The sequence below is a fragment of the Sylvia atricapilla genome, chromosome 18 (genome assembly GCF_009819655.1).
Source record: "Sylvia atricapilla isolate bSylAtr1 chromosome 18, bSylAtr1.pri, whole genome shotgun sequence".
In the NCBI taxonomy this organism is placed as follows: Eukaryota; Metazoa; Chordata; class Aves; order Passeriformes; family Sylviidae; genus Sylvia; species Sylvia atricapilla.
Window position 1 is genome coordinate 1,724,481 of NC_089157.1, and position 25,524 is coordinate 1,750,004.

A 25,524-nucleotide genomic window follows, 5' to 3' on the forward strand; every position below is an offset into this window, starting at 1 on the left:
GGACTCCGGGATACCCGGACACCAGGGACACGGGGCGACTAGAAACACCAGGGCGCCGGGTTTCAGGACACCCGCAATACCGCGGTACACGGCCTGCCCTGTAGTAACGCCTCCCCCCGGCCAGCGCCGCTGTCCCAGCACCCCTCAGCCAGCACACTGCTCTTGTGTTTATTATCCGTTGTGGCCGCTTACAGCCCTCGCGTCCCGACCACAGGCTCGTTCCGCCGGTGTCCCGCTCGGTGGGCGCCGGGCAGCGCCCAGCAGCCGCCGCAGCTGCCAGAGCAGGTCGGGCAGCAGCGAGTCCAGCACGGCCAGGCCGGCCCAGGTACACCGCAGGCCGCTGGCGAAGAGGAGATGGTGAGCCCCGGTGCCGCGGGGTGACCCCTGCCCACAGCTCCCCGGGGCTCACCCGCTGTCCAGGAGAAGCCAGCCCTCCTGCTGTAGTGCCCGAGCCTCCCCCGGCTGCCCGAACACGGCCTGCAGGCTGAGCTGCGGGCAGAAGCGCGCCCAGCGCTGTGTGCCCAGGGCGAGAGGATGTTAGTGATGAGGCATCAGCATCCCAGTACCCGAGGGGACTGCAGGAGAGCTAAAGAGGGGCTTTGGAGAAGGGAATGGAGTGACAGGAAAAGGGAGGAACAGATGGCAAGGGCAGATTTGGATTAGATATTGGAAAAAAATTCTCCTGTGAGGGTGGTGAGGCCCCTGACACAGATTGCCCAGAGAAGCTGTCCCATCCCTGGAAATGTTCAAAGGTAGGCTGGACAGGGCTCGGAGCAACTTGGTCCAGTGGAAGGTGTCCCTGCTTATGGCAGGAGGTGGAACAAGATGGGCTTTAAGGCCACCCAATCCAAACCATTCTATGATAAGCACTGGGTCAATGTGTAGTGTCTCCACAGGTGGCTCCTCACCTCCTGTGTAATACCTTCATCCGTGCGCAGTCCCAGGGTGAGCAGCTCCTCCAGCCTGTGGGGACATGGGAGAGCTGTGCGGCAGCACAGACAGGGAGGGGGCATGGAGAGGGATCCCAGTACTCACTGCTCCAGCAGGCTCAGCACCACCCGACTCCTGGTGCCATGTCCTTGGCTCTGCACCTCCCGCATCCAGGCGACAGGCTCCAGGGTCTGGACACGGGCTTCCCGGGTGCAGCCACCCTCACCCCGCAGCATGAAGCGCCCATGTGCCCCTGCAGCAGCCAGGGACAGGGACAACGGAGTTCACACGGCACATGGCCACACACACTCTCCCCCCCATCACCCCCTTACCTGGCCCCACACCGATGTACTGGTCACCCTGCCAGTATGAGAGGTTGTGGGTGCTGAGGGCGCCCTGGGGGAGAGCCCTGGGGTGAGGGGAGGGGCAAAGCCTCCTGGGGGACCATCACGACATGGGGGGACACAGCACGGGGGGCATCCCACCTTCCGTGCAAAATTGGAGACTTCATAGTGGCGGAAGCCGGCAGCCACCAGCACGGTGCGGGCAGTCTGGTACATGTCAGCCAGCACATCTTGGGAGGGTGCAGGCAGGACTCCCCGCCGGACCTGCGCTGCCAGCGCCGTGCCCCGCTCCAGCGTCAGCTGGTACAGGGAGATGTGATTGTCACAGAGCCTCAGGGCTGCCTCCAGCCGCTGGGCCCAGGCATCCCGGCTCTGTCTCGGCAGCCCAAACAGGAGGTCGATGGAGGTTCGGCCAGGGAAGAGCCGCCGCGCCGCTTCCACAGCCTTCCGTGCCTCCGCCGCTGTGTGCTCCCGGCCCAGCATCCTCAGCTCGGCATCATCCAGCGACTGTGGAGGGAGCGCGGTGACACCGGGCTCACGGGGTCACGGGGCTGCGGCGGGGAGAGCCCCTCACCTGCACGCCGATGGAGAGGCGGCTGACCCCAGCTGCCCTGAAGCCGGCAAGGCGCGATGTAGTGGTGGAGCTGGGGTTGGCCTCCAGCGTGACCTCAGCACCCGCAGGAAGGTGGGCAGCCCCCGCCACCGCCTCCAACACTGCCGCCACAGTGCGGGGGCTGGCCAGGCTGGGCGTGCCCCCGCCGAAGAAGACAGAGGTGACGCTGTAGGGCGGAGGTTGGGATGCGGCAGGTGGGTACAGAAGTGCCCAGCACCCGCCGTGAGCCCACCCTGTACACCCACCTGTGCACCCGGCTGAGGCGGAGCAAGGTCTGCGCCTCTCGCACCAGGCAGGCGCGCACGGCCGCCTCGTCCACCGCCGGCACCACGAACGTGTTGAAGTTGCAGTAGGAGCAGCGCTTGCGGCAGTAGGGCCACTGCGGGCACGGGGCGTGTGGGGACGGGCCACGGCCTCAGCCGCTCCATTGTGAGGGGGAACAGCCCCAGCCCAGTGCGCGGACCCCAGTGCCCCCCACGGCCCACAGGTGTGCCCCTTCCTGTGCACGGCTCGGGGGCCCCTCAGCTCGGCCCAGCGCCGTGACATGTACAAGGCCGGGCTCTCCCCAGCGTCTGCAGACTCCGGGGTCGCACATCACCCACGTGTGTGCGGGCTCCAAGGAGCCACGTTCACCTTCCACCCGTGCCCCTCAAGGTGTACAGGCCCCAGACGTGTCCTCAGGTGTGCACCCGTGACTCCCCGTGCTCCCCCGCACAGACACGAGCCCCGGGCCCCCCGTGTCCCTGCTCACGTGCACGTAGAGCGCGGCTGTGGCGGCCGTCTCTGGGACCGGCTCCGGGGCCGCTTCCACGGCAGGACGCGGCCCCGAGGCTCGTCCCGGGCCGCCGCCGCCGCCGGGCAGCGCCGCAGCGACAGGCAGCAGCTTCCGCGGGCAGCCCCACACCGCCGCCATGGAGCCGCGGGCCGGGGCGGAGTGCGCGGGCCGGGGCGGGGCGGGGCGGGATCGGGGGCTGAGGCCTTGGTGCCGGCGGGGCTGGGCGGGGAATGCTCCCTGGGAGCGACGGACGGGTTGGGGTCGGTGTCCTCCCCCGGAGCCGGGAATACAGGAGCGGCTGTCCTCTCCCGCTGCCGGGGATGCCGGGGCCGCTGTGCTCCCCCAGTGTCCTCCCCAGACACGGTCCGGACAAAGTTTGGGACCTGTCCCCACAGCCTTCCCCGGCTGCTCCTCGGTGCCGGGAAGGGTTTTCCGGCGTTTCGGAGGAGAAAGGTGGCCTGTCCCCACAACTCAGGGTTGTGCAAACCCGCATCTGATGAGCCCCGATGTTAGTAGTTGTCTCTGTTAATAGTCACGAGAAGCTCTGAAATGCCCACGACAAAGGCTATGGCTGCCCATTCCCGTTCCCAGGCCAGAAACTCACAGTTCAGCGTAACTCAGCCCTGATACAACCTTCCCACTCTGGGGAGTTTCCGAGCAGGCAGCGAGGACTGTAAGAGTGGGACTCAGTCAAGGGCAGAGCCTGGAGCACTGCACATTGTGAGACAGCACTACCAGCCATAAGGGCCAGCTTTTCCTCTTCCGTGAGTATTTCCAGCCGAGGATGCATCATCCCAGGGGCTGGGAAGGGGGATGGGGGACCGCGCGAGGTGTCCTGGCTGGCAGGGGCTGGATATGCTATAGGGAAGGCATGGGATGGTAGGGAAAGCCTCCCTGAGACCAGGCTCAGGGCTCAGACCGTGGATGGTACTGCCCCAATCCTGGAACAGGAGCAGGAGTGGGGTGGCAGGGACTGTTCCCTCTGTGCTGGCTGTGACCAGGACTCACTGGTTTTCTCAGCAGTGTGTCTGTCCTCACCAGCCAGGGCTGGCGTCACCTTCATTTCTTACCCACTACCCCCCACCTATGGTGAGTACGTGGGGCACCCGTGGGCAGAGCCGGGGTTATGCCAAGGATGGAGGTACTGATCAGGGAAGGGAGGAGAAGCTCCACTCATTGCAGGCCTGTCCTGCACCTGGGTTAGTGCTGTGGGAAGCAAAAGAAGGTAAACAGTCCTTCCCTAGACATCAGTCAGAGAGGCCCTCTGTGTCCCCAAGGTCCCTGGCTGCTGTAGCTGTCATGCAGGTAACAGTTCCTCCCTCTGGAAGGAAGGCTACAGAGGTAATCCGGGAAGGGAGGAGACCCGAGTGAAATGTGGGAGGATCAGTCCTAAAAACAGCCCCACGAGCAGTGTGGGAACAGGAGAGGAACTTGCTGGACATTGTACAGATGGAGTCTGACACAAACCATCCATGTTTTTTCTTTCAGAGAGCAGACATGGACAGGGGGACTTGACCCTGCTGTCTGCTTCCATGGGTAGAGCCCACAGTGCAGCTGCAAGATGAAGGATTGAGACCTCACTGATGCTTCTCCTCTCTCGCTGTTGCACCATTGCCCTCACCCACTGGAGGAAGCCGCAGCATGGAGGGGCCCCAGCCTTAGTTCTGCTTGGAAAAAAGCAGGAGGGAGACAGCAGGAGGTCAGAAAGAGTTGGCAGCAACATTATCTGCTTTCCAGCTGGGGTAGGACACTTCTGCTGGCAAAGAGGAGCTCTGCTGTTCCTCTTCTCACAGGAGTGTTTCATGGTTGTGAGAAGGCTGACCTGGAACAGCAACTAGACAGAGCTGCAGGAATAAAGTCAGTATTTATTAAAAGGCCTTCAAGGGTACACCTTGGGCAGGACAAGAGCCTGGCCAGGGCTACACCCAGGATGGACCCAAAATGGCCACAAAATGGACAACCGGTCACGAGGTCTCACACTTTTATAAGTTTTGGTCTATTTGCATATTAGGGTTAATTGTCCAATTACAGCTTCAGGTCATGAAGGTCCATCCTCCTTGTTGCTCTCTTCAGTTCTCCGTTGTTTATACCTTTTGGGCCTGAAGCTTGTAACAGTTGTCCTTGGTCTGAAGTTGGAAAGAGATTGTTTTGTCTACCTACCCTGTGATGAGAACTTACTGACGCTTAACATGAAGCTCAGAGCTACACACCTAGGCAGTACAGAATCTGAAAAATATGAAAGCTAAAACTTAAGGCATCAGTTACGAGGTACCAAATAGCTCCTGTAAAATGCAGTCCCAGTATGGTCTGCTTCACACTGCCAATGGGACAGGAATTTTGGTATTTCTGCAGCAACCTTACTGTCTGTCTTGTCCAAAACAACAGAACAAACAAAGCCATGCCTACCTTGGAGAAGGTCTTTTTTGGGAAACGGCTCGGGGAGGTGTGGGAACAGAGTGAGCTTTTCCAGCCAGTTTTATGGAGCCCTAATGCAAAGTCTCATTCTCTGAACCCCCTGCCCCTCATTTCAAGTTCAGTCTCTCTTAAATGACCCAGGTCTCACAACATCCAAGAAGAAAAGGCATCACCTACCCTGGGAAGCCAGGCCAGGGCATTTGCACTTAAGAGTGTCAGTAAAATACCTACCAGCATCTGGTTGGTACTTTATATTCTGGTTCAATTCCTGTGAAATGGCTGCAGCCAAACTGCTCAGAGACACACAAAGTTTTTAAACCTTCATAAGGTCTTTCAATAACTGGACAGAATTCCAGAAATGAGCATCCATTCCTCACACTACAGTATTTCTGTTGGCAAAGAAACAAGCCCAACTGGGAAAAAAAGGCACTCTGTTTTATTGACTAAGTGTCCATCAGCCTGATGTCAGGGAGGGAAAGTCTCCACTGCTTAGCCCAAGGCACAGGTGAAAAGCAGACTCAGAGCTGACTGAAATGGGGCTGATTTATCCTGGTTCTTGCTCTGCCTTCTCAGTCTCAGAGCTGCAGGTGCTTCTCCATCTGCTCCCTCAACTTGTATTTCTGAATCTGGAATAGAGGACAGAGAGGAGGGAAAGAGACTCAGAGAGGAGCTGGGACAGAATGCTAGGGTGTCTGCCCTGCCCCAGCCCACTCTTACCTTGCCTGAGACAGTGAGTGGATACTGGCTCACAAACACAACATAACGTGGGATCTTGAAATATGAGATCTGGGAAGAGAAAAACAAGGGCTACACAACCTGAAAGGAACAGCCTGGCACTGTCAGGGTTGGGTCCCCCAGTGCTCTAAATCCATGGGCTTTCATCCACGAGTCCTCAGCAGCCACTGGGTGTACTGGTCTGGAAGGAAACTGAGGACTGGGAACCCACCTTCCCTTTGCAGAAAGCTTTAATCTCTTCCTCAGTGCAGTCCTGCCCAGCCCTCAATCGGATGCAGGCACAGATCTCTTCTCCCATCCTCAAATCCTTCACACCGACCACCTGGTTGGGACAGATGGACAGTGTGACCCTTGGGACATCCCTGGCCTCCCATGGGGTCTGTGTGCTGGCCCATGGCATGTCCCCTGACCCCATACCACGGGGTGCTGGAGCATTGTGGATGCAACATGGACCTGTCCTCCCTCTGCTTACAAAAAATGGGGCAAGAGGTTTCACAAATAACAAAGAGACTCGGTAGGCTGCCATGAGTGCTTTGGGATCTCCAGATGGAATGGTAGGGGAGGGAGAAGGTTGAATTATTTGAAACCCTTATAATCACAGGTTTTAGTGGGCCGCTGCCTGTGACACCAGGAAATGGGCTTCCCAAGCCTGAGCTCTCTCCAAAGTTTGCTCGCACTGTACCGCAAGAGTCCTACTGTCATTCCCCTCCTTGAACCAGTATCTCAAACTGCTAGAGACACGTTGATACTTTTGAGTCCAGAGCAGTGACACAAAGCCCTAGAAACCACATAAACAGGGCTGGTTTGCAACCCATCTGCACAGGGACTGTTCCAAGGAGAGATGCTTGCCTGGCACAGGAAGAACTCTGACTAAATAACCAGGTTATTTATGGGGAAACTTGTCTGGCACAAAACCTGGAGGAGAACAGTCCCAGCAGATGGGGAGCAGCTGCTCAGTCCAGGAAATCTTTGCTATCTTGTGAAGGAGTGAAACAAAGTCTCACTCCTCATCTCCGGGGACTTGTTGGGAGAGTCTTCCTGGATGTCAGAGTTGAGCAATTAGCAGTAAAAACTGTCCTTCCAGACTGCTATCTGAGTAAGAATTTCAGAGGGAGCTAGGGAAGTGGACAGGCAGTTTAAAACTGAAGAATGACAGGCACTTTGCAGATGTGCAGCTGAAACACAGGGGAATTGCCCCAGCCATACACCCCACGCTACGAGCTCTGCCTGCCTCTTCCATCCCATAAGCCTCTCCCTCCTCCTTGCTAACCAACATTACATAGAATTTGATGCTGAAAACAGGGAAAGACAACCAGGCACCCGGCAGCAATCCCAGAAGCAACCAAGCAGGAGTCCCCTTTATGTACAGGATTCCCAAAAACAGCTGCTCACTCAGCCCACCTCCTCCCACTCACCTGGACCTCCTCAACCTTGGGATGGGTGTGGAGGAACTGCTCCAGTTCTGCTGGATAGATGTTCTCTCCTCCCCGAATAATCATGTCCTTGGAACGCCCTATAATTTTGCAGTAGCCATGCTCATCCAGGCTCCCGAGGTCCCTGCAATGACAACACCCTACTAGTCCTGGCCCAGCTGGGTGGAAGAATGGCTGATGCTTTCACCCAGCCAGGGTGGTATCAGAGGATAATGGCTGAGATGCCACCTGAACACATGGAAGAGATCAAAGAGCTCCTGTTACAGAAATTGGCAGCACCTACACAAGCACCAGGGCTTAGGGGAGTGGTAATTCTTGCCCCTGCCCTGTACCCCCCCAATCCCTTCATCCACAAGTGGCCAGTGACATTCCCCCTCTCCAGGAACACTCAGAACCAAGGACTCTGTGCTAAAAGCAGTTCTGAGTGTCACAAGACAGATCAGATGGGTAAACTGGGAGAGTTTTTTCTACTTTGGAAATCCCAGCCAAGCACTCCAATACACACCCATGCATCCCCATCCACTGTCACCCTGGGGGACTGTCTGGGAGAAGTGGGGCTGTTCTCAGACTCACCCTGTCTTGTACCACCTCTCAGCAGTGATCACTTCACTTGTCTTGGCAGGGTCATCCCAGTAGCCCAGCATGACACAGTAGCCACGGATCTGAATCTCCCCAGGAGTGTTCAGAGGCACAGGTTGCCCTGTTTCTGGATCCTCAATTTTTGCCTGGAAGAGAAGAAGGGCTTAATTAGACACCAGCACCAGACAGGGAGGATGGAGTGAGGTCTGCTGCTGGCAGAGCAGACATCCCCCTGAAGCACGTGGGGAAGGTCATGGTCACCTCTGTGTGGGGAAAGATGCATCCCACTGTCTCAGTTTTCCGGTCCATGCTGTCATTGGGGAACCCCATGAAGGTGACAGGGCTGTTTTCTGTGGTCCCATAGGCAACCTGCAAACACAGGAGAGGAAATATGTCTCAAGGAGAAAGGGGGGCCACACAGCTTCAGGCACAGGAAAGACTAAGCCGGTCATGACTGCAGGGGACAGTGGGGTGAGAGGATGAGGAGGTTCTCCAAAGCCACTCAGGTCACAGGAAGCCCTGCTCTGCTGGCTGTGGATGGGGCCCTTCAGACACTTCTGCCAGAGAGTCTTGGAGAAACAGGAGCTAAAGCATCACTGACCTGCCTGCTATGGCCTTCTTCACCTCTCTCACAGTGCTCCAGATCCCATCACCCCCAACACTTGGGGTGTCATGTACTTTTGACACCCTAACTGCTAATCTTGGAGGACTCCAGCGTTTGCCATCCTCTTTTTCAACCCCTGATTCTCCAAGCCCTGTCCTGTTGACTCCACACCATCTCTGCCAGAAACTGACTTTGCCTCGGTGCCCTTGCAGCCAAGGTGCCGAGTTCACCTTGCATCTCTAACAGCTCAGGGAACATAGGACATCCCTTTGGAAAAACCTTGGAGCCAGCAGCAGACTTCTGTGGGAGACAGTGTGTCCTGCAGCAGGGCTGCTTGCTGCAAATCCTTTTGTGCAGACATCAGCCCCTGTAACCCTTGTAAGGGCATCACGAGGCTGCTCAACACTTGGCACAGCTGCCCTTACAGACCCAAAGCCTCACAGCGGGACAAAAGCTTCTTGCTGCTAAACCTCCCTCACAGCTAATCCCGATGGCAGGCTCTGAGCCACCTCAGCTGAAGGTCACTTCTCCTCAGAGGAAAATTCCAGTGCTTTGTGCCCAGCTCAGTGGCCAGGCAGAGGTGGCAAGAGCTGCACAGGAGGTGCCCTGAGCAGCTCTGAGCTGCACCAACAGCACCATCACTGGGATTGCTGCTACATCTCCTGGGAGCTGCATTTCAGCAGTGGGAGCTGCTGGAGCACTGTCCTGGTGTCTCTGACCCACTCAGAGTAATATCATCACCCCAGTAATGTCACCTGTGGCTGCTTTTCTGGGAGAGCACGGCTGTGAAATGGCGGATGTTAGAAGTATTTCCTGATTTCCCCTCCAGTTCTCCAGACTGACACGTGAACAACTCTCACCCACCAAATTGCCCTGGCACCCAGATCTGGTCAGTTCTTTCAGAGTGAATGCCCAAGTGTGCCCACATGGTCAATACTTGGGCATGGAGCTCACCCAGCTCCAGGCACTGTCCCCCAAATTAATGTGGGCCTTTGCAAAGGACTATGAAGCATGTTGAACAAGGATGAAAATATCCTGAATGAGCTGAACACAACACTGGTATAGTGTACAACAGTGTGTAATAACACTGGAGCTCTTGGCACTTTCCACTGCTTGGAGCTGCTGGAGGATCTCCTGTTGGGCACAGTCTGTCACAACGGCTGATGCTCTTGTTGACTGCACCAGGGTCAGCATGAATCCAAGCTGGAGCCTGCTTTTATCCAGGAATCTGGAGGAAAACTTCTCCAGGATGCTTCAGGGACCATCTGGTGCAAACTACTCTGCTTGGAGTCTGGCAGCCCCCAAGGAGCAACTGTGAATAGGCTTCTGCTCCCAGACACAAGGGCAACTTCCCAGCCAGGTGCAAACCCACAGCATCTCATGCTCAGACTGGATTTCTCTCCCACCCACTAATACAAATCCTGTGGCTGGATCAAATGACCAACCAGTCCCAAATCCAAGACCTTAAACACCTTCTAAAAATCTCAGTGCCTTTGTTTTTTTGTTTTACTCTGCTGGATGAATTGCAGTGTTGGTCCCAGGATCCCAGCCAAGCCCTGAGTCAATCCTTGCTGCCTCTCTGGGTCACTCCAGCAGTTTAATTGGATGCAGGAGCAAGCAGCTCCCTGGCAGGATGATGCTGTGAGTGCCGTGGCTCACCAGGCTCCTCTGGCACTGTGCCCTGTACCCCAAACACCAGCTATTGATGCCTTGACTTGTGGCTTATCCCTATAAACACCCTCAGGAATGGGCTTCCCAACTGATCCAGCTGACAACACAGGTCTGAACCTCCAGCCTTTCATCTGCTTCCCAATCACTGCCTTCCCCTGCCTGCACCAGCACATCACCCTATAGCCAGACACCAGGATGTTGCTCCAGACCTTTCCAAGATGTTATGTCCCTCTTGGGATGGTTTTCCCCAGCTGTATTCCTGGGATGGAGGCAGGGAATGGAGCAAACCCTTGTGCCAGTGCTGCTGTCCTTCCCAACCCTTATCTGACACGTGGACAATCCAACATTGTCAGCAGCAGATAAACACTTCCACAAAACCCCACACACCAATTTAAACTTGGAGATATCCATGAAGATTCCTAGCCTTCATGACCCAAAGGGACACTTAACATCATTCAGCCTTGTCATCTGCTGTCATTCAGTCCAGAAAACCTCACGTAATAATTTCACCATCAGCTCCATAATTTCCACTGGAGCTGTATCTGGTGTCAAAGCAGAGCTTTCCAGAGGCAAAGATTCCAGCTTGGACCCTTGGCTTCGAGAGGAACTACAATAATACAAAATATAATTGACTGCAAAGCCTTTTTTTACTGTAGGACCACAAGTGAGCACCCAACATCCAGATCAGCCTTGCCCTCAGTGATGACAAGGACAGCTCCAAAACAAACTGCTGCCTAACTTGCTCCTACCAACAAGAGAGTCATTCTTTGTGAATCCCAAGCCTCTGTATAAACCAGGAATAAAAAGAACATCTTAGCAGAACTGTGTTTTTTAAAGCACATTTCCCAAACATTTCCTGCTAGTGCTGTTCAAATACTGGTTACTGTGGAACAGGCAAAACAGCCTGACGAGGGAAGCATCTAAAAATTAAAAATAAAGTAAAAACAATCAGACTCCAGTCTCTTTAGTAAACATTTGGGAGGCAGGCTGATCTGGTGGGGACAGTGAGGACTCTGAAGACCCTGGGTTTTTCCTAACTGTGCTGCTTATTTACTGCATAACTTGGAACCAGCCACATCAGCCCTCTGCTCCTTGGTTTTGCCCTGCATTCAACAGCAATAAAAACACCCAGTGCCCTCCACATTCAACTGCTGCTGAAAGGCTGTAATGAAAAGGCTGTGATTTGTACCACCAGTACCCCAAGTGGGTTATACTGGGTGAAACTGGAGCAGAAGGTCAGGACTGCAGAAGGGCATGAGTTCCTTAGGGGACACCCTGCCCTGGACCTGAGCATTGCTTAGGGAGGATCTTCCTCCTCCTCGTCACCACCCTGTGGTTGTGCCACGCTGGAGGATGATGATGGCAGGGCTTGAACTGCCAAACTAAAGCCTACAGAAATTGAGTTTTCTGGAGACAATATTGGCCTCAGAAAAAAAGCAGCAAATTGACCATGAAATAATAGGGATTTTCAGACTTCAAAGAGGGCATAATGAACAACAGAAAGCAGACTGGCAACCCAAGAGATGTGCCCAGGGACCTCTAACAGGCCCTTTGAACCTCTTTCAGTGTAACTTGCTGGATGGATCTAATTATCCCTAAACCCATGCTGAGAGCATCTGTCTTGGATATCTCCACCAGAGTGAACCCCAGCCCTTCCCATGACAGCCAGCTCCAAATCATTCTCAACTGAGCAACAACCTTCCCTCACTCAGCTGCTCACTGCCAAGATCACCCTAAACTTTTCTGTCCCCTGCGGACACGCGTCTCCTTGCTTTGGACAAATCCCACTTTCCCAAATTGTATTGGAATATTCCTGAACCTTCAGGTCAACTTTGCTGCTGAAAAAACAACTTCTGATCAATTCCAGCCTATGTCACACCGAGATCTCATTTCCTTCCCCAGCAACAGTACCATCTTTGTGTCAAAAACATCAGGGCACAAACAAACAGGTCTTGCAGGGCAAATCTGCAAGATTTGCAGATGGGTGGCCACCCTGTTGACATATCTCCCCATCAAGAGAGCTGCCAAACAAGTCCCAGTTTGGATGGGGCTTAAAACAGATCCAAAAAGTATTAGGAGCCCAAAGCACCTTCTTTGTGCTGTGGCACGGAATGGCTTTGCCTCAGGAGGAGATCAAAAGGACAACCCAGTGTGCCCAGGCTGAGACTGCACTGGGAATGAATCTCCTGTTATTGCCCAGTGAGGACAAGCTGCTCCTCGTGGTCTGGAGTTAAAGCTGCCTCTCTTCTCTCCAGGCCAAGCAGAAGCCTTGAGTCTTGGAAGTGTTCCCCCCTTCCTGCCAGCAGTGCAGAAGTGCTGCCCAGTGGCAACCAGCAAAGACATGGGCAGTCACTGGTTTATCCACAGTGTGATAAAAGGTCTTTGCTGTGCCTAGTGCTGGTGCCAATGCATTTGGGAAAAATGAAATTAAAAGGAAAAAGTGAGAGGAAATGTACAGAGTGCTGCGTGGAGGTAGAAAACCACTGGTTTGGGGGTATCAGGATGCTCAAAGCTGTTGGAGAAGGGAACAGGAAAAATCTAGGGACAAAGGTAACATCCCTATGGATTTGGAGAGTTCAGCTCCCACCAAACACACAGCTGGAAGTCCAGAATCTTGTTGCTTCCATGAGGCCTTTTAAATGTTCTCACAGCCCATCGACACAGCTACAGAAACGATCCACTCATCAGGTCCTCCCCAAAAACAAGGTGGGGTGGGATGGACAGGCCAAGGACAAGCAGAGATGTTGTCACCACATGAAGGCCATTTTCCCTTCTGAGAACAGAGGGGACTAATGGCTGGGAGCATGTGGAAGTGGCAGAAGTCTTGCATGGATCAGTGGTGCTCCACAAAAGAAGGCTCTCCAAACCAGGACAAGAGCCCTGGCCAGAGCAGTGGGATGCTAGGGAACATCTGGTGCTTCACAGGGTGGACACAGCAGGGCTGGGAGAGGCTGTAAGGGCTGGGAGAGGCTGTAAGGGCTGGGTGAGCTTCACAGGAGAGGCCAAGAGCCTCATCCAGCAGCTGCTGGAATCAGAAGAAGGGAAGAGTGGGTGGACATCAATGGGGAGCCAAAATGGCAACAGATCAATGGGTGGAGGCCATGCTACAGTGGAAGAAAACCATCAGAAGGAAGGAGGTGGACCCACCATCACCTCCTCCAGCTCAACAAGTAGCTCCCACATAGCAGTGATGGGGACCCCTCAAGAATTTAAAATAAAAATGGCAATTCAGGTCTAAACTCAGAGCTCTGGATGCTACTACTGGCACAGGTGCTGCCTGGAAAAGAGGGAAACTCAGGAAAGCCTCTGGGGCTTCCCTTTGCCCACCCACCACTGCTCCTCAAACACTGCTTGGAGTGTACTCTGCCCTTGGGACAAATCCATGGGACACTGCAGAACTTGCACCTTCTCCCACCCTGCTCCTAGCCCAGGGCCCAGTGCCAGGGGCTCAGCTCCACAAGAGCTGGGGCACTCCAGGACGCCCCCAGAAGCTGCCTGAGTCCTCATCTTCAGCCAAAAAATGGAGGGCTGCACCCCAAGGCCAGCTACACTGGTGCCACTCCAAGAAGGTGATTGCAAGCCTGCACTGCCACAGGAAACCACATCTGGAGCCCCTAAAAGCTACAGAATCAGACTTAGAAGAGCAACGGACTATTTTAACTATGGAGTCTTGATATGCCAGAATTGTTCATACTTACAAAAATAAGGATTGAACAAGGAAAAGACCACCTCCAATATTGTACCAAACCAGTTCTGACCTGAAGCATCAAAGAAACACCCCAAATCTATATTTATACTGCATCAAAAATTATTTAATTGCTTAGCCCACAATGCCTCTAAGAAGGAGAGGAGGGTAGTCCAGCATCTGCTAATCACCAGGAATGTTTGCAGAACTGTTAATCAATTAAGAAAGAGAGGGTGGGGGGCTAATCCTGCCTCTTCTGCAATGTCCTTGCAGTGCTGGTCCCAGGGGATGTGTGAGGTAGGAGCTGGCCAGGACCCAGCTCCCTGTGACCACAGCACAGGGACACTGACACTGCTCCATTGTCACCTGCAGACTGCAAACCACCCACGAGTGGGACCCAGGCAGGCTTTTGAGGATGGCTGGACATTTGTTAGCCAGTTGAGGGCTGCAAAACCTGGTGTGGGAAGAGCAGAGCCATCCAGGGAGCAGCTCAAAACACAAACAGCCAGGAGCCAGGGGAGAGGTGCCAGCTGCAGCAGATGCCAAACAGCTCCCACCACAGGAATGTGCTTCCATGCTGGGACTGCATGGAAACCAAAAAATACTAAGGGAAAGAAATTAATTTTATTCACCATTTGTGTCTGGAGAAATGGAGCTGAGGAGCAGACACCTTTTCCCTCTTGCCATTCCAGTGTGGCAACAATAATAACCCAGCATCCACCTAAACTCTACCTCAGGCTCAGGACTGGCAGCAGGGACAGCTTCCCACCTCACACTAGCATCATGGCAGCTACATCCCAGTATTTTCACAGGGAAGCTACAGGACTCACTGGTGTCCACAGCCACAGCACACACATCCCTGCAGGGAGTGTGTCCCTGAGTGTCCCTGTCCCCCCAGATTTGCAGTCTCAGCCATAAAGGGTGGAAGAAAGAGAACTTTATCCTGAGAGGAAGAAAGAGAAGGAGGTTTGATGTTTGAGCAGTTTAACCTTTGAAAAGGGTCTAGTTCCAGAAGGACACATGGGTAAGGATGTATTTATGGATGGGGTTTGCAAGGCCCTCACCAGCTTTTTGCTCCAACCTGACCCACACTGGTCGAAATCTCTGCAGAAGCAATAACCTGTTGGATGACTGTTTTTTGCAAGGGGATGGGAAATCCAAGTATCAGACTCTCAGGGAAGGAGCACAGATTCAGTCCCCAGATTCAGATTCCCCCTGCTGCCCAGCAGCAACAGGCAGGATTTTAAATACCACCCACCAGTTGCTCTTGCACAGAGTAACATAACTACAGGCACTGTTCATCAAATGATTATAGTGAAAGTTGAAGTGGTTGAACCTGCTCTGAGAGAAAAATAAAATCAATTAGTAGATAGAAGATGATGCTTCAAAGGTGATATTTTTTTCTTTTCCAATCATTCACCCAGCTCCCTACCTGAGCTTTATGAGCAGTGCACACTCAGAGGCACTCTCAGAATCATGGAATAGCAAATTGAAGAGGCAAAGAAGGAAAACACAGAAGGTTCTGTCTATCTCCCGTTTCTCTGTCTCAAAGGTCCTGACCAAGGCACTCAAAGAGCTTCTCCAGAGAGAAAATTATGTGCATGACCATTGTGCTGCTTACTGAACCAGGCATAAGCCAAAATATACCATTGTTTTGATCAAAGAGTTTTAAATCCTACAGTAACCATGAGGTCCCTCCAGCAGGAGCCTGGAGCTCTCAATGCCAGAGCATCTCTCCAGAGGTGAGAAGCTCTTGGTGCTGAGGTGAGCTGCTCCATGTCAGGGCATCACACCTCAGGGCTAACAAACACTTGAAAGCCTGACGTGGCCTAGTTTGCACCAGGGTCCCACATTACATCATCCTGCGGCCACAGGGTCACCAGAACCACATTCCCACCCCAGAAGCCTATTTTCTCCCCCAAATTAGTCCTGCAGTGCAAACACTGCTCAGACTGACAGCTGCAGACCAGAGCAGAGCTGCCAGGCCGTTTGCATAACATGGTCTGGAGCACCCTTGGCAGCGCCAGCTGATTCCTCACTGCAACAATGGAAAAACCCAGAAATCTCGGTGAATAAGCCAGTCTGTGTCCTAAGTCAGCCCTTGGATTTCCTCCCTTTCTTGAGCCTGTCTCGCCTCTGCACAGGCTCCACTGGGGCTCTGCAGCCAGCCTCAGGAGCAGAAATCTCAACAAGCTCACAGTTATGTGCTCAGCTCTCAGCTGTTTGCAGCAGCCAGGAACTGGCTGGAAATCAGTTCAAAATGTTCCAGTTCCAAACCCCACCCCACAACCCCTGGATGTCTCTCTTCACACTTACAGAAGCAGGCAGTGGGGCTTTTAACTGCTTTGCTTTTGCCTTCTTTATTGGGAGAGCAGGGGACCTCCCTTGTGTTAATTCACCTTTGTTACCACTACCATAAGACAGGAGCCAAGGCTGATGCCACTCCCAGCTCCAGCAGTGATTTTTTTGCTTTGCTACCTCTCCATCCCTTTACCAATGCTAATACTTTTCCCTTTCCACAGCTCTTCCTTGAGAGTCACAGGCATTGCCACTTACCTCTACACCACTGCCTGGCATTTCATATCCACCTATATAGATCCTACCACTTCCCTGCAGGCTCAGATGCTGCCCCATCCCTTGTTGGAAGGCACCAGGTGTCCTGACCATGACCATATTATCCTTAACTATTCATAAGAAAAGACACATTAGAAATTAAGACTCTCTTTGCACTCCCTTTCTTGGCCAGCTCTTCAATGCAGCCTAGATCTGGAAGTGTTCAACCAAAACTTTGCATTCCAAGAGCAACTGCAGCACTGATGGCCTTTGGCATGACCCCATATCTCTTCAATCCCTGGTTAGGCAAACTCCTTTTGAATCAGTGAAAAAAGCCCACCCCACCTCCCACCAGCAACCGTCCTCTGTGAGAACAGGACCAGGTGCTTCTCCCCAAACCAGCTGAAGCTAAATAGAACCCTGGAGCCTGCTGGAAGCTCCAGAAAGAGGTGGTGGTGGAGCTCAGCAGTGCTCCCTGCTATGCTGTTCAAACAAAACAGGCTGTTTGCCCCACTGCAGATGAATCTGTGCCCTGCTCAGCTCAGCAGAGACTAGGGAGGCTCTCCACAGAGTAGGTCTGCATATTTGCCTCCCATTTTCCTCCAGAGATGAAAACTACCTCTGCACATCACTCAGCAGCAGGGCCAGGCAGGGCCGTGGACATTCCTCTGCCTGGTGCCAAGGGGTTAAGCTCACAGTCAGTTCCCAAAGCCAGTTGTTTCCAACTGGCTGCTGCCTGTGGTTTGTGGGAAGGGATTTTGCTTTTTAATAACATTATAAATAGGGCTGTGTTCAGTATGCTGCAAACCCAGTTACTCTCTCTCTCTCCCACCCATCACTCTCCTCCTCTCGCTTCTCTTCCCACCACGCTTAATTCCAGATCTGACCATGAATGGGTCAGGCTTTCTCCTTGGTGTCCTCAGCCTGCTGGCATGTCTTGTCTCCACCATGCAGGCATGTCCCTCCAGTTGCCACTGCCACGGTGGAGACCTGCAGCACGTCATCTGTGACAACGTGGGGCTGAAGAAGATCCCCAAAGTGCCTGAGCAGACACGGCTTCTCAACCTGCAGAGGAACAACTTCCCCGTCCTGCCAACCAACGGCTTCCGTGACATGAAGAAGCTGGTGTCCCTGCACCTCCAGAGCTCACGGATCAAGGAGATCTCCACCGGAGCCTTCCGGGGACTCAAGAGCCTGGTCTACCTCTATCTCTCCGACAATCAGATCAGTGTCATAAAGCCAGGAGCCTTCGATGATCTCTCTGACCTCACCTACCTGTACCTCGACAAGAACAAGATCCCAGACCTATCCAAAGGGCTCCTCTCCCCTCTTGTCAACCTCTTCATCCTGCACTTGGGCAGCAACAAAATCCGGGAGCTGAAACCCGGGGTCTTCAATGGGGCTAAGGATCTGCGCTGGCTCTTCCTCTCTGACAACGCCCTCACCAACCTCCTGCCTGGGGCCATGGAGGATGTAGAAAACCTTGCTGTCCTCCACCTGGACAAAAACCAGCTGAGCAGCTACCCTGTGAATGCAATGAGTAAACTGAGAGTGCTGGAGGAACTGAAACTTTCTCATAACCCAATTGAGGTCATCCCTGACAACGCCTTCCAGTCCTTCGGGCGATACCTGCAGACACTCCACCTGGACAACATGAAACTGAAGAAGGTGAGTCCTTTCTCTTTCCACTTGCTCCAGATCAGAAAACATGGGGCTTGGTTTTCTTCCCCTTTACAAAGTCCTTGGTTTGCTGTTCCTCCCCTGCAGAGGAGAGGGGAGATGCAGGTCTGCAGGTTCTGCAGGCAGCAAGGCACTGACAACACCCTGACATGGCTTAAGTGAGGGATGAGAGAGAGCACTCCACCCCTCTGTTGAGTTATTGATGCAAAACCAAATTATCTGGAGTTGATTAAGCCCTCTGGATGGATGCAAGGCAGTGCATTCCCTCCCAAGCTGGAGGTGACACCCAACACTGAGAAAGGTATCTGGGATGCTCCAGGACAACTGGGAACCTTCCATACTCCCAGCAACAAGGTGAGGGGTGAGAGGTGAGCATGTCCCTCGTAGTGGAGGGCACTTCCACCTTGCAGAGCTGAACTGCCCTACCTCCTTTGCTCAGCCCAAGTACCTGCTGTAGGCACCTTGGAGGGGTTGTGTGTAGTCCTGGTTTCTTTCCCCTGCCTTGCAGACAGGTAGGGGTACAACCTTCACCTCTCCGCTGCCTCTCAACCTGACACATTACAAAGAAAGGTTTGTTTATTGATGCTCTCTCAAAAGGAACTCTTGCAGCATCTTACAAAGGAGCCCTGTTCCCACTGGAGGGGAGGAGGGACATTCAGGTATCCTGACGGGCAAAACAACTCCCTCCTTTTTCTGTGAGAAAGCAGGATCCACAGGCAGGAGCATCACAGCCAGGGAATCACTTGTGTTAGGACCTTTGAAAAGCCAGGCAGTGCTGCAGAACCCAGCACAGCATCCTGATGCAGCCTGATGTCCTGGATGAATCCCCCGTGGCTGGAAAAGGAGGGTGCTGCAGGCAATACAGAACAGTTCTCCTTGGGATGATGCTTTGCCAGGAAGCCCAAAGAGCATCCAGGCGAGGCAGGTTGGGACTGCATGGCAAAGCAACACCCACCACATGCGGAAGATGTGATGAAAAAGATCATTTCTTCACAACTCAGTATCAGAGATGAGGAGATCACATGAAAGCTACAAGAAATGCATCAAATCAGAGTTTTCAAAGGCATGTAGCATCCTAAAAAGCTCAAAAACTGGAATTACAGCTTGTTCAGGTGCAGAACAGAACTAACTAAACCAGTTCAGTAATACTTCAGTATTTAAGCCCTTGTCCACACTGAGCATTAACCTCTTCAGTATGGGACTGAGCAAACTTAACATTTGAAAAGGGTCTATTGACCTTACTAGGCAAGACCTTAGATGTGCTGTGACAGCACTTCTGTAGACTCAGTTCTAAGGCACTTTCAGTCAAATATTACAGCATAATGTTGTACCAGCTAGAGATACCAGAGTTCCAAGCTGCATGTTGAAGAAACTACGCTCTGGGGTGTTCTAGGGAAACAAGCATCCTTGGTTTGGCCAAAAAGCAATGGTTAACAATTCTAGCCAGCAAAAAGGACTCTTTTTTACAGTGACCACCTGTGGACAGGAACTTAAAAGGCTCTTCTGCAGCCAGTGCCTCCTTTCCTCCCCAGCAGCCCAACAGGACATCAGTTTATGGGGTTAGCACTAATAGGGGTGGCTTCTGCAGCTTTAGGGCTTGCAAATGCAAAATGCAAAAGCAAAAGCTTCCAGCTCAGCATTTTCCCTTCAAATCCTCAAAGGCCTCATATCCAAACAGCCCACATGTGAACTTTGCACTGCTAAGAGACATCTAATCACAGAGGCTGCATGATCCAGGAAATCACCACCAAATGCTCTAAGTGCTGCCAGCATCTTGACTGCAGCTCTTTCTTCTTCACAAACACGCCGTCCTTACCTCTTCCCTACATGGCTGCAAGATGTTTGAGCTGATCAAGTGTAAACTCCTGCGATCCTACCCCAGCCTAAATGCCATTTGAGCAAAAGGAAGGGCAGCCCTCAGGCTCCAGCATGGAGCTCCCATTCCCTGCCCAGCATCACAACCCATACCAGACTTCACAGGGCTGTGTTGCACAGGTTAGGACCCTCCTTGTATCTCAACATGATCTTGTCTGCATATTTAGCGTAAAATAACAGCAGTAATCCTCCATTTTAATAAGGAATAAAAATCACCCTTTTCTTCCCAAAGACATGCTCTGGCAGGCAGCTCGGCAGCTGTTAGCAGCAGATGTGAACTCTTCTCATGGGGCTGGGAGAGGAATGAGCAGCTGAGACAGTAACACCACTGTCCAACCCTCCCGCCCCTCTGCACAGCATGCCAGCATCCCTCAGAGCAGCTCCACTACCAGCACAGTCCAGTCTTCCGAGGTCAGCTCAGTTTTGGAAGGAGAAGTCAGCAATGCTGACTGTCCAACAGCTACAGGGATCTGGGAGTCTCCTAGCTAAGCTCTAATCCCATCCAGCAATGCTTAATTTGGAAGATGATGAAAGTTCACAGCTTAAAATAGTGCATTTCCTCTGTCAAGCTTTTCAGCTTAGAGAGCATGAACATGCTCTGATGGTCCATGAGAAGTGCAAGGTTCTTCTCAGAAATGGGAGCACAGGTCCTGGGGCTGGGAGGCTTTGGGAAGACCTAGTGAATGTCCTCTCTGACCTTTGGAGAAAGCTCTACCCTCCACTTTGAGAGGGGGGAGAAATGGTTTGCCATTGCTAAGAGGAGCTTTGTGCTTTGTCAGGGAATCCCTCTCCAATCCATCACTGCCATGCAAGTTCCTGTTTGAGGGGTTTGCTTTCAACAATTTTCCAATGTGAGTTACCATAAAAAATGTCAGGGATGAGGCCTCAGGGAAAAGAGGAGAGGGCTGCAGAGTCAGGTATACAACCTCTCTTGCTTTTTGGCAGCTTTCTTAAGGGAGGCTCTACCTTAAAGCCTCCCTGTCAACCAAGAAAACACAAATTTCCCAGCATCCCTTCCAAAAAATCCCACTGGAAAAGAGAAAAAATGGAGGAGGCTGAGGTGCTGGAAACCTGTCTGTATTTCTACATTGCTCAGATGCCAAGTGTAACTTTCCACTCAGAGCTACCAGGCACTGCCAAAGTCTACAGCCTCTTCATAGGCCACAAACCTCCTTCAGTCACTGCAGGATAGGCAAGGCAACAAGCCTGGGGAGTATTTGCAGCCTTAGAAAGGAATATACCAGAAAATATCTTCATCTAGAATGGAGAATTATGGCTCAAAAATAAAAAGAGTTGCCAGACTTCAATTTATTTAGGGATGTGGCTGCAAAGACAATCCCACATGGATTTGGGACATAGGTCTCCTTGTAGGAGACTCCATCCACCCATGAGCCCACCAGCCTGCTGCCTCTCAAGGGTACAGAGCTTCTAGCAAGCCAGCTTCCTGTTCGTAGCTTCTTCTCTTGCTCTCTCCATGCTTCATGGAATGATAGAATAGTCTGGGTTGGAAGGGGCATTAAAGATCATCCCTTTCCAAAGCCCCTGGACATGGGCAAGGACACCAGGTTCTCCAAGCCCTGTCAAACCTGGCCTTGAAGCCTTGAACACTTTCCAGGGGTGGCACACTCACAACTTCTCTAGACAATGTGTCCCAGTGCCTTGTTCTTATGACACTCAAAGTCTGGAACAGAGACCCTTCGGTTTGGGGTCCCCATTCCCCAACTCCACGTTCCTCACCAGAAACCTTTACGCTTCAGTTTTCAGACAACGCATTTGCTGGTGTGAGCGTGCTGAAAACCGCCCACCTGGAGAACAACCGGCTCACCCAACTGCCCCGAAACTTCCCCTTGGACAAAATGGAGACGCTGACCATCTCCCGAAACCCCTGGCACTGCAACTGCCAGCTGGCACCTCTGCGCAAGTACGGCACCATGACACCCACCCCACGCTCCCTGGGCTCTCCTTGGGTCCCCGAGCTGTGCCAGGACACTGCTGGCACGCTCAGCAGCTTTCTCCCCACAGTTCCCTCTGATGGTCGTGGTTTGTCCCTTTTTCAAGCTCCTCTCTTCCTTTCTCCGTGTCCCAGGTGGCTGAAAGGCAACCGCACCCGTGCTGAGGACAGCTGCTCCACACCAGCCCAGTTCCGGGGCCAGCCCATCAGGGACACCCCGGCGCTCCGCTCCTGCAAGCTGCCCACCAAGAGGTCCAGGAAGGGGAGCCGCCATTAAACACGTAAGATGGTTCCCTTCTAGTTGCACCAGAAGCCCCAGCACCTTTTGTGGCATCAGTCTTAAATGCCACCAGGCTTTGGCTTACAGCAGCTCATCCAATCATGCTTCAGACACTCTGGTGATATGCACCCTGTCTTAACACCAAAACCTTGTATCAAGTCAAGATATAATTGTTATGCAAAGGGATAAACACAATATATCAAAAGAAGGGTGGATTTAGCTGACTCTTACCCTGAGCTGGGACCACACAAGCTTTACTTTCTAACCAACTGGAGGTGCTCAGCACTTTACCCCATAAAGGCCCTCCATGTCTGATGTGAAATCCAGGGCAGGGCATTGCTGGGAAGTGTTGCCCCAGACTGCCCAGCCCTTAGGAATGTAGATATCTTCCACAGGGAGCAGCTCTTGATCCAGCACTTCCCTTACCACAACTACAGTTCCCTCCAAGACAGTCAGGTATTTAAAAACAATGGCTGTTGCCTTCAAATGAGTGTCCCAGAGGAGGGAGGTTCAAGACAGCAAATATTATTTGGGTAAGGTGTCCTAGGCCAGGATGTGATTCAGAGACCAGGCTTCCTTCCCCTCCAGCAATGAGCTTTAGCTGACAGCTACCAAGGCAAACAGCAACTGTGAAAACTGATCACACAGACACCTTCCACAGCTGGAAACTATCAGGGGTATTAAGTTTAGCCTGCAGAAGAGCAAAAAAGCCACAACTGTCATCACTCCACCCCAAGCATTTTACTTTTTCCCATCCCAGAAACAGGTCTGATGTTTGTACAGTATCCAGAGGACTTTGAATGAGCCTGCAAATTCGTAAGCTCTTGGGAAAGGGACCTTTGCTCATTTGTTAAGGAAAGTGCAGTGATCCTGCATTGCATTGTATGAACAGAGGTGGTCATTGTGCCATGTTATGGGCATTTGATCCCCACTTCACTAAGGATATGCACAACAGGATGGAGAAATGAAATTTATGACCAAAATGTCAAGGATTATGCCAGCTGCTCTGTGCCTTTCTAAAGTGGTTATTTCTCTTGTAGTGCCAGAGGGTTTTATGGATTAGGGATGGAAATACCAGTCATTCCATACAGGGCAGGAAAAGTTCTGCTCTAAGCATGGAAAAACTTCAGTTTTCTAGACCACAGTACTTAAATATAGTTTATTTACAGGTCTGACCCTTCTTAATCTTCTTTCCCTGCCTGAACTCAATCCCAGTTCACTCCTCCATGGCAAGAGTAAGAAAATCATTACAATAATACCTGGGTCTTTGCTGTAGCACGTTCCACCCAGCTCCCTCAAACAGGTTTACAAGTGCTAATGAAATAGGAAAGTATTTATTCCAGTCTTGCAGAAGACAAAGCTCAGTGCCTTCAGGTGTCAGTGCCAAAATGCAGATACACAAACCCACTCCAGTGTGGTGAGCGTGGATTTTATTAAAGTACCTCTGACTTCATCATGCACCTCTTGAGAGCCAGGCAGCTGTCAGATACAGGGGTCTGTATTTCAGGGATGAGAACTATCTGGGTCACTGGCTACATTCAAGATTAAAAGCTGCTTGATAGTTGCTAAAATGACATCTGCCCTGGATTTTCAGAACCAGGGTATCAAAATAGTCCACTACACTTGAAAATTTTGCTCTGGGTTTCCTTCCTTTGCCAAGAAAGTGCTCCCTGACCATCAGCACTTTGGGTAAGATCCTCAGGAGTCACACAGAGAGTTGGCAGAGTAGCTCAGAGACAGGACTAACCCATTTCCTCTGCTATTAGAAGTTGTAAAAGCTCCTTGACTCCAGACTCTTCACTGGGTGGGCTTCACCAACTGATTTAAAAATAGACAAATGTTACAAGTTTACTGTTCTGCTGGAAAAATCCCCTTCTGTCTTTTTTAATGCTAGCAGGCTCCAGCATGGCCCGTCCTGGTGACTGGTCACTTCAACCATCAGAAAACTACTGACTTCTGAGTCCTTCCTTGAACTTCTCCTACCAGTCAGGAAACACTTCTGGTATATCTGAACACCTGCAGCCTCCTCTGAATCCCGCTTCTCTGCTGATCACAAGGATGGAATCCACCTTCTCAATCTTTTCTGACATCTCTGTATTTTAAAAGAGGCCTTTTTAAAAACTAAACTATGCATGACCATACTAAGACAAGCTAAGCTAGATCCTGACAGTAAAACACAGTCATCTTTCCCAGAAGAAACATAACCCACATCCCTGATCAACCAGCTGGTCGCTGTCTCCCCCATTCCAGAGGAGAGGGAGCAAATGGGAAGGTAGGAGCATCCCTCCCCCAGCTGCTTGATAAGGAAAATTGGTCTCAACCCATGCAAAGAGACTCCCCTGCCTTCCCACAGAGGGGATCCCTGCAGGCCAGGGCAGAGGGGACAGGTGAAGCAGTGACCAAGAGCTGGTGGCCCCTAGGCAGCAATCTCCCAAAACTGGCCAGAAATCCTTTAAGGGAAGCAGTACTGGGAACCTCCAGACCTGGAGCCATCTGAAGACTGGATTCTCTGCCACTCTGTAGGGTCACCAAGATGTCCAAGAGGAGAAGGAGTGCATGGTGCAGTTGGCTCAGGCACTCCTGCTCTCCTTCCCACCCGTACTCAAGGATCTAGCAGGACACCAGGATGACTGTGGTTTATTGTCACAGCTATTACAATGCCACGGTTGCAATTCAACTGTGTTTTTTAATCCTAAGGAGTTATATAAATATATGTCTATTTATTCCTCTGTAACAGTGTAAATGACCTTTAAGAGGGTGAAAACTCCTCTGCCACCTATATAGACATCAAATTGTATATTTTCTTATGTACATCTTCTGTATAAAGCTCTTGCTGCAAAGATGAAATCAACAAGTCTCTGCGTGTCTGTCTGAGGGCTGAAGGGATCAGGAGTAACATGAGACCAGTGGCACAAATATAGACTTAATCCTCTTTATCCCATGGGCAGAGCAACTGTTTGGGAGGGTTTTATTATTTCTCTTGCTACAAAACAGGAACATGTGACACCTAATGAGTCCTGGACTCTCACAGTAATGCCTGAAAATATTTTCAGGAGGCCAAACTCAAGTTTACTATAAAAAGAGGTAGCTGTCACCTGACAGAGTTCAAGCAGCAGCACCAAGGCTGTCCCTGGTGTTTTCAGCTCAGCATTAAGAGCATCACATCCAGGAAAAAAGCCTGGCTGCATCCAGGACAGCTTCAGGACAGATGCCCTGGATTCTCCTGGTCCGTGGCAGAGTGCAAAGCTGTCCCTGTAAAACCCTGGTGCTGGTGGGGTCTGCCAACAACAACAGCCTAATCTGACTCCCAGACCCACATGTTTATCCATCACTACTGGCTGCTTCCTCAGCCTTGGGAAGCAGCATGGTACCAAATTAATTTCCTTTAGGGTAAAACCAAA

The 25,524-nt window shown here is 52.0% G+C and overlaps 3 protein-coding genes across 3 annotated transcripts in view; 1 reads left to right on the plus strand and 2 right to left on the minus strand.

Moving 5' to 3' along the window:
- Window positions 1-96: 96 nt before the first annotated feature.
- RSAD1 (radical S-adenosyl methionine domain containing 1) lies at window positions 97-2,800 on the minus strand. Its single transcript, XM_066331929.1, has 9 exons — window positions 2,639-2,800; window positions 2,133-2,266; window positions 1,849-2,053; window positions 1,416-1,781; window positions 1,263-1,326; window positions 1,036-1,183; window positions 909-963; window positions 410-513; window positions 97-340 (listed from the first exon to the last, which is right to left on the minus strand). The coding sequence occupies exons 1-9, from the start codon at window positions 2,798-2,800 to the stop codon at window positions 172-174; spliced, it is 1,407 nt and encodes a 468-aa protein (XP_066188026.1). The 3' UTR covers window positions 97-171.
- Window positions 2,801-5,491: 2,691 nt separating this feature from the next.
- The window catches only part of ACSF2 (acyl-CoA synthetase family member 2), a 35,520-nt gene continuing 15,487 nt past the window's right edge, over window positions 5,492-25,524 (minus strand). Inside the window, exons 11-16 of the mRNA XM_066331931.1 lie at window positions 8,086-8,193; window positions 7,819-7,970; window positions 7,228-7,369; window positions 6,024-6,134; window positions 5,795-5,863; window positions 5,492-5,703 (exon numbers count right to left, since the gene is read on the minus strand). Coding sequence (XP_066188028.1) covers window positions 5,653-5,703; window positions 5,795-5,863; window positions 6,024-6,134; window positions 7,228-7,369; window positions 7,819-7,970; window positions 8,086-8,193 — 633 coding nt within the window. The 3' untranslated portion in view covers window positions 5,492-5,652. The remainder of the gene's footprint in view (window positions 5,704-5,794; window positions 5,864-6,023; window positions 6,135-7,227; window positions 7,370-7,818; window positions 7,971-8,085; window positions 8,194-25,524) is intronic.
- Window positions 17,134-24,955, plus strand: CHAD (chondroadherin). Its single transcript, XM_066331930.1, has 4 exons — window positions 17,134-18,005; window positions 21,650-21,813; window positions 21,979-22,124; window positions 24,021-24,955. The coding sequence occupies exons 1-3, from the start codon at window positions 17,226-17,228 to the stop codon at window positions 22,118-22,120; spliced, it is 1,086 nt and encodes a 361-aa protein (XP_066188027.1). The 5' UTR covers window positions 17,134-17,225; the 3' UTR covers window positions 22,121-22,124; window positions 24,021-24,955.

Bases quoted from the DNA above. Each gene is read 5' to 3' on its own strand.
- CHAD (XM_066331930.1), top strand. From the start codon at position 17,226: ATGAATGGGTCAGGCTTTCTCCTTGGTGTCCTCAGCCTGCTGGCATGT. The intron at 18,006-21,649 runs GTGAGTCCTTTC...TTTACGCTTCAG, and splicing joins ACAACATGAAACTGAAGAAG to TTTTCAGACAACGCATTTGC. The intron at 21,814-21,978 runs GTACGGCACCAT...TCCGTGTCCCAG, and splicing joins CAGCTGGCACCTCTGCGCAA to GTGGCTGAAAGGCAACCGCA.
- RSAD1 (XM_066331929.1), bottom strand. From the start codon at position 2,800: ATGGCGGCGGTGTGGGGCTGCCCGCGGAAGCTGCTGCCTGTCGCTGCG. The intron at 964-1,035 runs GTGAGTACTGGG...ATGTCCCCACAG, and splicing joins GTGCTGAGCCTGCTGGAGCA to GCTGGAGGAGCTGCTCACCC. The intron at 341-409 runs GTGAGCCCCGGG...CCTCTTCGCCAG, and splicing joins TGGCTTCTCCTGGACAGCGG to CGGCCTGCGGTGTACCTGGG.